This window comes from Phyllobates terribilis, unplaced genomic scaffold, assembly GCF_046119375.1.
Source record: "Phyllobates terribilis strain yellow unplaced genomic scaffold, ASM4611937v1 Scaffold_5__5_contigs__length_657084704, whole genome shotgun sequence".
NCBI classification, from domain to species: domain Eukaryota; kingdom Metazoa; phylum Chordata; class Amphibia; order Anura; family Dendrobatidae; genus Phyllobates; species Phyllobates terribilis.
Window position 1 is genome coordinate 399,858,469 of NW_027362765.1, and position 13,562 is coordinate 399,872,030.

Sequence of the window (13,562 nt, forward strand, 5' to 3'; positions counted from 1 at the left end):
CAATAGTGTACATGCCATAGAGGCAGATCATGTAGCCCATGAAGACGGGGGAACAGCCATGATTGATTTATTTTCCCATTCCTATTAGGTGGAGAGAACATGTGCAGCACTTACCTCCCCAGAGAAACGGTCCAAGTTTCTTCTGTGTTTTTGATCAGAATGTCATCAGAGTTTGATCAATGTATCCGTTTTCTCCATCAGAGTTTGGCCAGAGTTTCAACAGTTTCTCCTATCAGTTGGTAAAAAGCGGAGAGCACACAGATGGCATCCGAGCGCGCCTTGATTTTTTTCACTTACCCATAGACTTGTATTGGCAATTTTGATCCGACTCTCGGATCAATATTAGACATTTCCATGTGCTTTTGTGTCACCCTGGCCTGGATGCCACAAAATGTAATAAAGCTGTGTCTGAGAGCAGGGGGGAGGTTCTCTAGTCAGGGGAACATTAGCATGCAGTACCTCCTGTCTCAGGCCAGTAGGGGGAGCAGGCTGCCCCTATAAAAGCTGGTGCTGGAGGCAGGGTTGGGGAGAACTGGATGGCCTGTCTCAGCACTGAGACGTGTCCCGGAGCAGAGCAGGGACAGAAAGTTGTATTGCACCTAAGAGGAAGTGTGGCAGGAGGAGAGCCACAAGCCAGAGACAAGAGGCGAAGTGAGCCTGTCTTGGCAGATAAAGGACTTAATTTACCAGACTTTGGTGTCTGAGGCTGGGAGGATTCCACATTCTCCAGCAGATAACCAGTCCGCAGGGGACTGTATATTCCTTGGCCTAAGAAGCCTGGAGGCCCTGCCACAACAGAAGGGACCAGCAAAGCCGTACAAGGCTGGGAGCAGAAAGGAACCCACGTCGCAGGCCATACAGGTGAGAATACACGGAGAGCTCGGAAACGTGGGCTGTTACCCTATAAGGAGGAGATAGCCAGAAGGAGCACAGAAAGCACGGTAGGCCTACACCCTCACCCTGACCAGGGACAATTTCCCCATTGCTCTCAGACATCCAGGTCCCCTCCTAGCCGGGACTGTTTGTGGGTCAATTTACCTGTTCTAGTAAAGACCCTGGACTGCAACCTGTTGTCTGCGTGCTCCTTGCTCCTCCAGCACTATCAGCACTGGGACTCTCACCACCATCACTCCCACCATCCATTATACTGCCCTGGGGCCGCACTCTTCCCGTGGGGAGTCACACTACCCTAGCTGCACACCTCATCAGCCCCAGCGGTCTGCATGCAGAGGCGGTTCCTAATAACCGCAATCCACGGGTGGCGTAGTCGGACATAATCATCAGCGCATAACGGACTACCACTGGCCTGACCACCCTGAGCCACGGAACCGGGTTGCCACTACTACTCCCATCGTTCCCCTACTGCCCGGATCCGAGTGCCCCACGGCCCAGGGGGCGAGTCAGCTTTGGCGTAGTCGGCAGGATTTTGTGCCCGCAACCACCAGGTACTGCATGTCTGAAAGAGACTTTTGTACTTACCTGTGGTGAAGTTTCCCGCCGTCCGGAGTCGTTTCCCGCCATCGGACGCCATCTTGGGTCATTTCCTGCCATCTTCTGCCGTCTTCCCGCCATCCGCAGCCGCTTCCCGCCATCGGACGCCATCTTCGGGACGCCGCACGGGAAGAAGAGGGGCATGGACGCCGAAAGCGCGCGAGATCCGAAGCTCCGCCCCACGCACTGACGCTGCGCAAGGTCCTGGAAGGGAGGAAGAGCGACCCTGACGTCATCGGAGCGCGACGCCAGGTCCTCTACCCCGACGATTGACTGCGGAGCCGCGGCCTACGGAGCATCGCAAGGTAGGCCACGGTCAATTAGGGGGGTAGAAAGATGTCGAATACAGAGGCGCCCACTACCACCAACGCAGCTGCAGCAGCAGTGATGCCATTTTCCCTGCCCTACATCCCTGGAGCGGCCTGGCTGCCCAAGTATTCAGGTGAGCCCCATGCCCTAACTGACTTTAAGGAAAGGCTGTACAGTTTGTTCCAAGTCTACCCCCTGACGGAGGAACAGACGGTCAGCATATTAACAGGGCAGTTAACTGGCGCTGCCCAAACAGAGGTAAAATCATGGCCCACTGAGGAGAAAAGGACCGTGAAGGGTATTCTGGCCTGGCTGCGGGGTACCTTTGACACACGTACCTCCGCTGAAATTAAAATGAGGTTCTATGGATGTAAGCAGCGGGCACAGGACAGCATCAGAGACTATGCCCTAAATCTGCAGGAAGCCTTGAGGGCTATCCAACAAACTGACCCTGGCAGTGTGCAGGAAACGGATAAGCTACTAACAGAACAATTCATAGAAGGTCTGCTGTCTAGCGCCCACAGGGCCCAACTGCGCCTCATGTTCTTTCAGAACCCTGATCTGACCTTTGCCCTATTCAAGGACAGGGCCATAAGGGTGCTCAGTGAATCCGCAACAAGTGGCGCTATAAACCCCCGGCGCCCTGCTCTCACCTACCACCAGGAGGCGGCGCCCTCCTCTATGGACTCCGTGGGGGCTGATGCACAGGCCCTGAACCAAGCCCCGTCGAAAGATCTGCACCACCAAGTCCAGGAGCTGACCAGGAGCGTCGCGGCGTTGACCAGGACCATCCAGGCGTTACAAGTCGACCCGTCAAGACCCATCGAGCTGGCTTCAAGTCCGGAGGATGTCCCGTGGCATCGACAGAGGAGGATCCCGTCGTTCCGAGGGAGGCCCACAGACCGCTACGCAGAGGATGGACAGCCCATTTGCCGTCGATGCAACCAGCCCGGACACATTTCCAGGTACTGTAATTTAAACGGGTCCAACCTGGGGCAGAGGGCCAACCCCCAGGCATAAGATCACCAGGCCCTTATAATTGGCGTGATAAGTACGTTGGGGGGCGCCCGGTTTTACCCGTGGTGCTGGATGGTATCCCCATGAGCGCCTTGCTGGATACTGGGTCGCAAGTAACCACTATCCCTTATGTACTTTTTAAGCAGTATTGGACTGATGCTGATATCACACGGTATCCAGACAGTAACTTGAGCATCATCGCCAGTAATGGCTTACCCGTGCCGCAGATGGGGTTCAAGGAGATGACCATTAAAATTGGTAAAGTTGAACTGCCGGCACAGGGAGTGATTATTGTGGACATTGACCGTCGTGAAAGTCACCCTAAAATAACTGTGGGTACTAATGTAATTGAAAATTGTATTTCAGAGGTAATTATAATTCTACAACAGGTGGCGGTGAATGCTAGTTCCAGCCAACAGAGAGTCCTCAACAAGGAGATAAAAGCCCTGATGAGACGGCAGCAGGTAGAACTGTCTGGTGGTGAGATCGGTAGCGTAAGACTGAGTGACCCATTCCCCATTTCCATGCCTCCCAAAAGCGAAATGATGATCTGGTGTCGGACAGCAATCGGGTTGAGAGGTAGAGACTACCAAGCCATGGTAGAACCCGTGTACTCAGACAGCAGGCCCACCATTTTGACAGCCAGGGGGTGGTTGATGTCTGTCATGGGAGGGTGCCCGTTTGCATTCTCAACATTGGGGAGAGAGAGGTACACTTACCCAGGTACGCTACACTTGCCAAACTGTTTGTTGTCCAACACAAAGCTATCAGGGCCGTGGAACCCTTGCCTCCATCTCCACAGGCGGAGGGTAATGGCTCCCAGAAACAAAGGGAGGACTGGTGCCAGAAACTCCATGTGGGTGCTGACTCCACTCCCCTGCACCAAAAACACGGAGTCTACCGGGTGGTCCAGGAGTACGAGAGAAATTTTAGTAAGCACCCGCTAGACTTCGGCAGAGTAAAGGGGATAGAACACCACATCCCCACGGGGAGCCACCCACCAATAAAAGAGAGACACAGGCCTGTACCCCCTGCACATTATCAGAACGCCAAGGGTATGCTGTGGGAAATGAAAGAAGCTGGGGTCATTAGAGATAGCTGTAGCCCCTGGGCAGCCCCCCTGGTTCTGGTAAAAAAGAAAGACGGCACCATGAGAATGTGCGTGGACTATAGACAAATCAACCGTATCACCCACAAAGACGCATATCCGCTGCCTAGAATAGAGGAGTCTTTAGCCGCACTAAAATCAGCTAACTTCTTTTCTACTTTGGACCTTACTAGCTGGTACTGGCAGGTTCCTGTGGCAGAGGCTGACAAGGAGAAGACCGCCTTGACCACCCCGATGGGACTGAGCGAGTTCAACTGTATGCCTTTCGGGCTCTGCAACGCACCAGGGACTTTCCAGCGGCTGATGGAATGCTGTCTAGGGCACCGAAACTTCGAGACGGTCCTCCTTTACCTGGACGACGTGATCGTCTATTCGAAAACCTACGAGGACCATCTAAAGCACCTGGCCGAGGTGTTCGAAGCCCTGGCAGGCTATGGCCTGAAGGTGAAACCATCGAAGTGTTACCTGCTGAAACCAAAGGTCCAGTACCTAGGGCACGTGGTAAGCGCGGAAGGAGTGGCCCCCGACCCTGACAAGGTCACGGCAATCAAGAGCTGGCCAAGCCCCTCGAACATCAAAGAGGTGAGACAGTTCCTCGGGTTGGTGGGCTACTACCGAAGGTTCATCCCCGGGTTCACTAGGATGGCAGCTCCTATGCAGGACCTCCTAATCGGACAGTCTAAGTCCAAGAGCCAAAAGCCACCCTTCAAGTGGGATAAACCGGAAGAGGAGTCCTTCCGCCAATTGAAGATGTCCCTCACGGGGGATGAGATCCTGGCCTACCCTGATTATGGTCAGCCTTTTATTCTCCACACGGATGCCAGTAATGTGGGACTGGGAGCTGTACTGTCCCAAAACCAGCAGGGCAGAGAAAGGGTGATCATGTACGCCAGCCGGAAGCTGAGGCCCACCGAGAGGAACCCGGAGAATTACAGCTCCTTCAAGCTAGAATTCTTGGCGGTGGTGTGGGCCGTGACAGAACGCTTCAAGCATTACCTGGCCTCCGCAAAGTTCACCGTGTACACGGACAACAACCCGTTGACACACCTGGACAATGCAAGACTGGGTGCCCTAGAACAGCGGTGGATGGCCCGTCTCTCCAATTATGACTTCGTGATCAAGTACCGGGCCGGCAAAAGCAATGCCAACGCTGACGCCCTATCGAGGATGCCTCACTTACCTGAAGGTGACGAAGACCCAGAAGAGCTGGAGGAGGTAGAACTCCCCGCGTTTAACCGGTATGGAGCCGCTCAATACTCCCACCGCGTGAAGGAGGAGGATCTAACAACCGTGATGATCAATCCCCTACCTCACCACAAGCTGGGCCGAGACCCAAGATAGTGACCCTGCCATCCGCCTGGTGAAAGATCTGCTGACCCAGGAGGACGCCCGCATGGATCCGGATGCTCCAGAGGAAGCCAAGCAGCTGTGGAAGGAGAAGAGCAAGCTGTTCCTCTACGAAGGCAAGCTGTGCAGAAGGATTGTCAACCACCGGACGCACGAGCTGACCTGGCAAGTCGTAGTCCCAAGGTGGGATGCAGCTATGGTCCTGGGGGCTTACCATGACAGAGCGGGGCACTTCGGTTGGAAGAAACTGGAGTTCCTGCTAAGAGGACGGTTCTTTTGGGTCGGCATGAGAGGAGCTGTAGAAAAGTGGTGCAGAGACTGTGGCCCTTGTCACCTAAGGAGGAAGGACCGCACCAGCCAGAAGACACCCTTGAGGCCCATCGTCACCAAGAAGCCTCTTGAGCTGGTAGCTCTAGACCACGTCAAGTTGGCTCAAAGCCGGTCAGGGTACATCTACGCCCTGACAATCGTTGACCACTATTCCCGTTTTCTCGTGGTGGTCCCGGTAAAGGACTTGACAGCCCAAACAGCGGCCAGAGCCTTCCAGCAATACTTCTGCCGTCCACACGGGTATCCGGAACAGGTCCTGACAGACCAGGGTCCAGCGTTCGAGGCTGAAATCTTCCAGGAGTTCTGCAACCTCTATGGCTGTAAGAAGATTCGGACAACGCCTTACCATCCACAAACCAACGGGATGTGTGAGAAGATGAACAATATAGTTATCGATCTCCTGAAGACGTTGCCCCTGGAGGAACGCAGCCTGTGGCCAGAAAAACTGCCGGACCTGATAGACTTATACAATCATATCCCGGTGAATGCTACCAACTGCACCCCGGCTTACCTGATGCGAGCCAGACCAGGTAAGCTGCCCGTAGACCTGGAGATGGGAGTCCTAACACCTGAGGACACCTCCCCGGATGCAGACTGGGATACGGAAAGGCAACTGCAGTACAAGAAGGTACAGGAGAGTGTGGAGAGGAGCCTGGCCCAGGTGAGAGAAAGGCAAGAAAGACTCTTCAACCAACACGCCCCTGCTGGTCCCCTAGAACCTGGTGAGCAAGTCCTAAAGCGAAAAAGAAGGCTACATAAGTTGGACGACCAGTGGGAAAGGGAACCCTACACCGTACTGCAGTCTGATCACGACAACCCGCAGGTGTGCGTGATCACCAAGGACGGAAGAGAAACCACTAGCACCGTCTCCAGAGACCACCTCAAAAGATGCCCCGAGCAACTCCGTAGTGCAGAAGAGGATCAGAGTGACCTTGAACCCGCAGAGGACAAGGACGAAATGATCCGCACCGTTCTCGGAGAGTTCCCTCAGTACTGGACTCGAATAAATGATGCCATAGTGGTACCCGTCCTGCATTTCCTGCAACCGGCACAGCAACAACCAACACCAGAGCGGGAAGGTGAAGATGAGCAAGCGGATCCAGAGGCAGAAGAGCCTGTACCAGCAGCCCAGGAGAGTCAACCCTCTGCTGACAGTGAGCCTGCCATGCCTGCGGTAAGCCAAAGGACCCGCAGACAGCTGCCTGCCCTACCTGTACACCCAGCTGGTAGCTGTACCCCTAACGCTAGTGGGGAAAGCCAGGTCGGTCCACCACCAGACAGTGGGTTAAGGAGATCAACCAGGAGCACAAAGGGACAGATACCCGCTCGCTGGAAAATATAGAGTGTACTAAAATTGTAAATAACCCTGTTGCCAAATGTTGAAATGTTTGCCAAGTTACACGCATGTTTGGTAATTCTATGTTTCAGTTTCTTGCAGCTACCGTAAGGACTCAAAGGTTATGGACTTTTTATAACCGGGACCTTGTATGGACTGCGTTCGGAGCCTAACCAAGGAATGAACTAAGACTGTAAAGGACTTGGGGTAGGACAGACCCCAAACTGGTTAAGGCTCCCCGTTGTATTGGTGATATGGACACCCGGTCACAGACCACACTGTGACCTTAAGAACTCAATTTGTGTGTCACTTTCCTGATAATGTTTTATTGTTATGCATGTTATTCTTTATTTACTGTTTAGTCCCGGAGTACTAAATTTTACTAGGGGGGAATGTGTCACCCTGGCCTGGATGCCACAAAATGTAATAAAGCTGTGTCTGAGAGCAAGGGGGAGGTTCTCTAGTCAGGGGAACATTAGCATGCAGTACCTCCTGTCTCAGGCCAGTAGGGGGAGCAGGTTGCCCCTATAAAAGCTGGTGCTGGGGGCAGGGTTGGGGAGAACTGGATGGCCTGTCTCAGCACTGAGACGTGTCCTGGAGCAGAGCAGGGACAGAAAGTTGTATTGCACCTAAGAGGAAGTGTGGCAGGAGGAGAGCCACAAGCCAGAGACAAGAGGCGAAGTGAGCCTGTCTTGGCAGATAAAGGACTTAATTTACCAGACTTTGGTGTCTGAGGCTGGGAGGATTCCACATTCTCCAGCAGATAACCAGTCCGCAGGGGACTGTATATTCCTTGGCCTAAGAAGCCTGGAGGCCCTGCCACAACAGAAGGGACCAGCAAAGCCGTACAAGGCTGGGAGCAGAAAGGAACCCACGTCGCAGGCCATACAGGCGAGAATACACGGAGAGCTCGGAAACGTGGGCTGTTACCCTATAAGGAGGAGATAGCCAGAAGGAGCACAGAAAGCACGGTAGGCCTACACCCTCACCCTGACCAGGGACAATTTCTCCGTTGCTCTCAGACATCCAGGTCCCCTCCTAGCCGGGACTGTTTGTGGGTCAATTTACCTGTTCTAGTAAAGACCCTGGACTGCAACCTGTTGTCTGTGTGCTCCTTGCTCCTCCAGCACTATCAGCACTGGGACTCTCACCACCATCACTCCCACCATCCATTATACTGCCCTGGGGCCGCACTCTTCCCATGGGGAGTCACACTACCCTAGCTGCACACCTCATCAGCCCCAGCGGTCTGCATGCAGCGGCGGTTCCTAATAACCGCAATCCACAGGTGGCGTAGTCAGATATAATCATCAGCGCATAACGGACTACCACTGGCCTGACCACCCTGAGCCACGGAACCGGGTTGCCACTACTGCTCCCATAGTTCCCCTACTGCCCGGATCCGAGTGCCCCACGGCCCAGGGGGCGAGTCACTTTCATTCTGAGGAATAGAATTGGACATGCTAACTACCCCATAGACTATCATAGGTATGAGTGCAATTCATTAAAAACTGAATAAGCCCCCTTAAGGACATATGAAACTTTCCATTATATAGCAGGAGCATACTTCAGGCGAGCCTAAGGCTATGTTCACACATCATGATTTTTTCAGCGTTTTTTGATGCCTTTTTTTAGGGCTCTTTCCACACGTCAGTATCTCCAGTACATGTAGTGACAGTTTCCACACGTACTCGAGACACTGACACACGTAGACACATTCAAATCTATGAGCCTGCGCACCTGCCAGTGTGTTTCCACGGACCGTGTGTCCATGTGCTCCATACCCTGACATGTCCTTTTTTTGCGGATGCATGGTCCGCAAAAGTGTCTCCCACTGAACACACACGGATGACATCTGTGTATCATCATTGTGACATGTACTGGTGCTTGGGAATCAGTGTACAGTTAGTGCTGTTCCCAAGCGCTGGGTGCTAAACACTGCCCTTATCATGGGTTCCTGCCGCCGCTGCGATCAGCACCTGCAGGGACTATGATAAGGGTAGTAGTGTCTGCTCCCGCAGTGTCCCTGTGTAAAAATACTAATAAAATCCATGTATTCACCTGTCCGGAGATGTCCCCCGCTGTAATCCTCTGAGCGCTGATGCCGAGGAGCTGGGGAGAATGAGCCGCTCCAGCGAGTAGCTCCGGAGCTGGGCGGAGCTCACTGAGTGACAGGACACTGCTCCTGAGCTCAGCGCTGCTCCAGGCCCCGCTCGCTGGAGCAGCTCATTTTCCCTGGCTCCTCCGCGTCACCGGTCAGAGGGTTACAGCGGGGGACACCTAGGACAGGTGAGTATATGGATTTTAATATTTTATTCTTATTTTTACCCAGGGACACTGCGGGAGCAGACACTACTACCCTCATCATTGTACCTTGCTCCTGCTGATCGCAGCGCCGGCAGGGAACCATGGTGAGGACAGCATTCAGCACCCGGCGATTGGGAACAGCGCTAACTGTACCACTGATTCCCAGGTGCCGGTACGTGTGATCCTGATGTGGCACACGTTTGCCATACACGGACACACGGATATCTCCGGTACCGGTTTTTCCAGTACCAGAAATATACGATCTTGTGAAACTGGCCTGATGCAAATTTTCAGCTGTGTTTTACAGTACCAGCAAGGTCTATGAGATTCCAGAAATCTCATGCACACATCATGTTTTTTTTTGGTTCAGGATTTTGTGCTTTGCATGGCTTTTTGCAAGACAGAGCCTGTCACTTCTTTCAGCATTGTTTCAACCATTGGAAGTTTTTTGTGCATAAACCAGAATGAGCTTTTTTTTTCAAAAGGACAGTGAAAAAAAAAATACTGAAAACACGCACCCAAAAAAACAGCAACAAAAATCCTGAACAACCTCCTGGCAAGAGATTAGGTTTTGCTGCAGAAAAAAAAAACGATGAAAAAAACCATAATGTGTGAACATGGCAGAAAATATAAGGTAAGCTTCTATATTTCCACTAGGTGGTGATGAATCTGAATTCATGAACTTGCGTGCAGACAAAAAACTAAAAATTTTTTTTACAAATAACACCAACAATGTTAACATAATAAATCAAAAAATCAACAGGGAAGAAAAGGGGTGAATATATGCACAAAGGTGAGATCTGAAGCAGAATTTTCCATCTGGATTTTCAGGCTGGAAAATATTTGCATTTTATAGCACCAACGTTGTGGCTGAGATTTTACCAAAAATCTGCAGCGGAAATCAACCTTTGGTGCGGATTTGACATTATGAATCTGTCACTTTTTGCTTTGGATCCTTATCACAGATTTCACACCTTTAGTGCAAAAGGTGAAATCTGCAGTGAATCCACAGCATTCTGATATCTGCACAATATGTCTCATGTGGACGTACGTACCTCAGGCCATCTTCTCAAATGTGAAAATGCGGCTTCTGTCCACTGCCATTTTTTTGCACCAAAATATGCAGCAGCAACCTATTCTAATTATTGCATTTTTGTGCAGATTTGATACCTTTTTATGCATTCTGTTACTGCAGAAGTGAGTAGATTCTGCACTCCTGCATTTTTTACATGCATTTTTTCAGGTTAACCCATAATAGCCTACTTAAAGGGATCCTGTCATGTAAAAAAAACAAAACAAAAAAAACACTATTAACCTGCCCAGAAGCCACTGGGGCGGCACCGATGCGGCATCAGTCCCAGCTTTGTACATAGAGAGCTGCGGCTGACAACGCGCCCCGGCACGGACTAAGCATGCAAAAGATTTTTCAAACAGATCACTTATGGTAACAAATACAATGATAAAAACCGGTCCCTTTTTTGTGCAAAACAAAAATCACTGACATCTAAAAGAGGCCTTTGGTTGTGTTTACACCGAGTTTTTTTGCGGAGTTTCCCACAGAGAGTAATTGGTGTGATTTTTTTTTCCCACTGGGTATCTTTGGGCACAAAAAACACAGTATATTATAGTGCCAAATCTCATTCACACTGTGCTTTTTTTTTTTGCGGAAACTAACCTGCAGTGTAAAGTGGTGTAAATAAACATTTTATTTGTAGACTTAAATGAGATGAGAAAAATCTGCAGCTAAAAAAAATTAAGTACATTTTTGTACCTTTCTGCAGCGGAAACGCTATAAAAAAAGATCACATACAGATCACACGACTATTAATAAAATTTTATCAAAGCGACGTAACAGGATGGTTCTAAAACAAAGAAGTTTTATTTAAAATATGGCATAGCAAAAACTACAGCTGGAAAAAAAATACATGTAAAAAAAACACAAACATGCAATAAAAAAAGTCACAAGTAACCTAATTTAGCTTATTAGTGCAGAAATGCTGCAACGTCAAAAAGGAACCAAATACTCAGTGTGGGAAAATGGCCAAACCCTTTGAAAAAAAAAAAAAATCACACAAAGTTAAAAAATAAGTTTTGGTTGTAAAGTTGGAGAGTTTCTGCTCTGAAAACTCAGCAAAAAAATTCAGTGTGAATATACCCTTAGATAGAATAGTGATTAACGGTGCAAGTCACTCCAGGGATGGGGAGGGGGATCAGTACTGGGACAAAAATTCCACTTTTAATTTCAAAGCACACAGGCCAACTTCTGTAATTATACTTTTCTAGGTAGTGGAATTACAGGTGACTAACCCAGGTATAGGATGAGCAGTACACACTGCATAGAAATAAGACCCTTGTAGACGGTGAATACTGGAGACGTGTCCTGATAAGAGGAGGGCTGGAGCAGCACTGGCTCCATTACTATAACCTCTTTCAGCTTCTTTGGGGCTTGATTGGAAATTGCCTGCAAGTTGTGCAGAAGGTCATTACTTCAATGCAAACTCCAGCATGGAGACCATTAGCAGGCTGGGGACAAATCCTGTTCCTGCTTCTTAGTCAGCAGCACTTGGGAATTAAAATGGATACCTTTGGGCAGCAAGCAGCCAGTTACTAGCTGGTATACTCCTATACACAGGATTTAATGGACATGGATGTCTACTCTGGAAACTGCTTTAATCTACATCAGCAGAAGCTCCACCAGCCTTGGAGGACGTCTTCAGTGTATGGCATATCCGATTATCCAGGGCAAAGCGTTAACCCATATTGGTGGTTTGGTGGCTCAGCAATTAGTCCTTCATACGTCAATGGCTCTAGATATTTGGCAAGTGGCTATGCCAACAGTCAAGCACAAGTTCTGGGTCCTTTAGCAGGGTACAGAGAGTCAGAGATGATTCACATGACTCCTCTAAACCATGATGACATCATTAAACCAGTGAGACCACCTTATTCCATCTCGACTTTAATAATCATGGCTCTTGAGAATGCACCAGAAAAGAAGCTGACCTTCCACCAGATCTGTAACTATGTGGTTGTCAACTTCCCCTTCTATAAGAGGAATGAAGCCGGCTGGAGGAAAGCCCTCAAATCCAACCTGTCCGTCAACAACTGCTTCAATAAGGTGGCCTGGGACGACCGTGACCCATGTGAGTGGTCCTTTAGGGGCTCCAGTATTTACTATAAATACTGTTTATACATAACTTGATGCTGCTGGAATGTGACTTTCATTATACTGCTGTCTTTGGTTTATTTTATCATTTGCAACTTTTTGAAATGTAGCAAAATGTTTATGCAATTGCACTCCAGGACCTAGTGGAGTACAAATATGTCAATCTTATTGTTTGCACACTAGCATGCAACATTTAAAAGCCCATTGGATAGATTTGCAATCTTGTGTGTAGTGTGGGTTTTTTTTTTATTTTATCGGGGCCAAGGATTTATATTAAGAAGAGGTTGTCCTAGGAGTGGACAACCCCTTTTAAAAGAAGCTCTGGATTCTGAACATGTGAACAGCAAGTTGTTTTTACGTATAAATGAATATTTTTACTTTGTTTCAAAGAAAAAAACAATGGAAACTTTTTGTGGTTTTCTCACAAAGTTCCTTGTCATTTTTGTTTCCACAGGGAAAGGAAATTGCTGGACTCTCGATCCAAGTTACAGAAAGATGTTGAACAACGGCCATTTCAAATGGCAGCGGAGAAAGTACAACAGTGAGAATAAACCATCTAAAGAGCTGGATCACAAAAGCAATATGAAGTATCTGAAGTCTGACTGCTCTGCGGAATCTCCAGAGAGTAAAATTAAGTCTTCTCCAGCTTCGTACACCAGTCCTTGTTTTCTCAACTTCCCATCCGCCATATATGAAATGAGGAGTAATTGGGCGTCCATTCAGCTCATGAAGGACTTCTCCTCCTACAAACAATATGCCGCTGAACTCTCTACTTACCGCACTGACAACATCGAGAAGTCCTCTCTGCCTGGACAACCTATTGCACAAGCCAACCTACCTCAAGGCTTGACATTACCCAACCAATTGGGGGAGTCTGTGCTCTTCTCTCATCAGCCATCTACATGCGAACCAAATGCTTTATAACTGGGATGTTGAGGCAAGTGATAATTCATGAGTAAAATAAAGTTCTTATCACTTGCCTCAACATCCCTTAGGATGGGTAACCGTCCTGTAAAGGAGACACTTGTGGCCAATACATAAGGGAGTGGTTGTCCCTCTACAGACACGATTGATCAGAGTAAGCAGCTTAATGGTCCAAGTGGCATAAACTTGTCCTGTAGGGTCAACTGGTGCCCACGTTCTGATAAGTGGTT

At 49.5% G+C, this 13,562-nt stretch overlaps 1 protein-coding gene across 1 annotated transcript; it reads left to right on the top strand.

Moving 5' to 3' along the window:
- Positions 1 to 11,889: 11,889 nt before the first annotated feature.
- On the top strand, positions 11,890 to 13,332 carry LOC141271592 (forkhead box protein I2-B-like). Its single transcript, XM_073681637.1, has 2 exons — positions 11,890 to 12,385; positions 12,863 to 13,332. Exons 1-2 carry the CDS (start codon positions 11,890 to 11,892, stop codon positions 13,330 to 13,332), a joined length of 966 nt encoding a protein of 321 aa, XP_073537738.1.
- Positions 13,333 to 13,562: the final 230 nt, after the last annotated feature.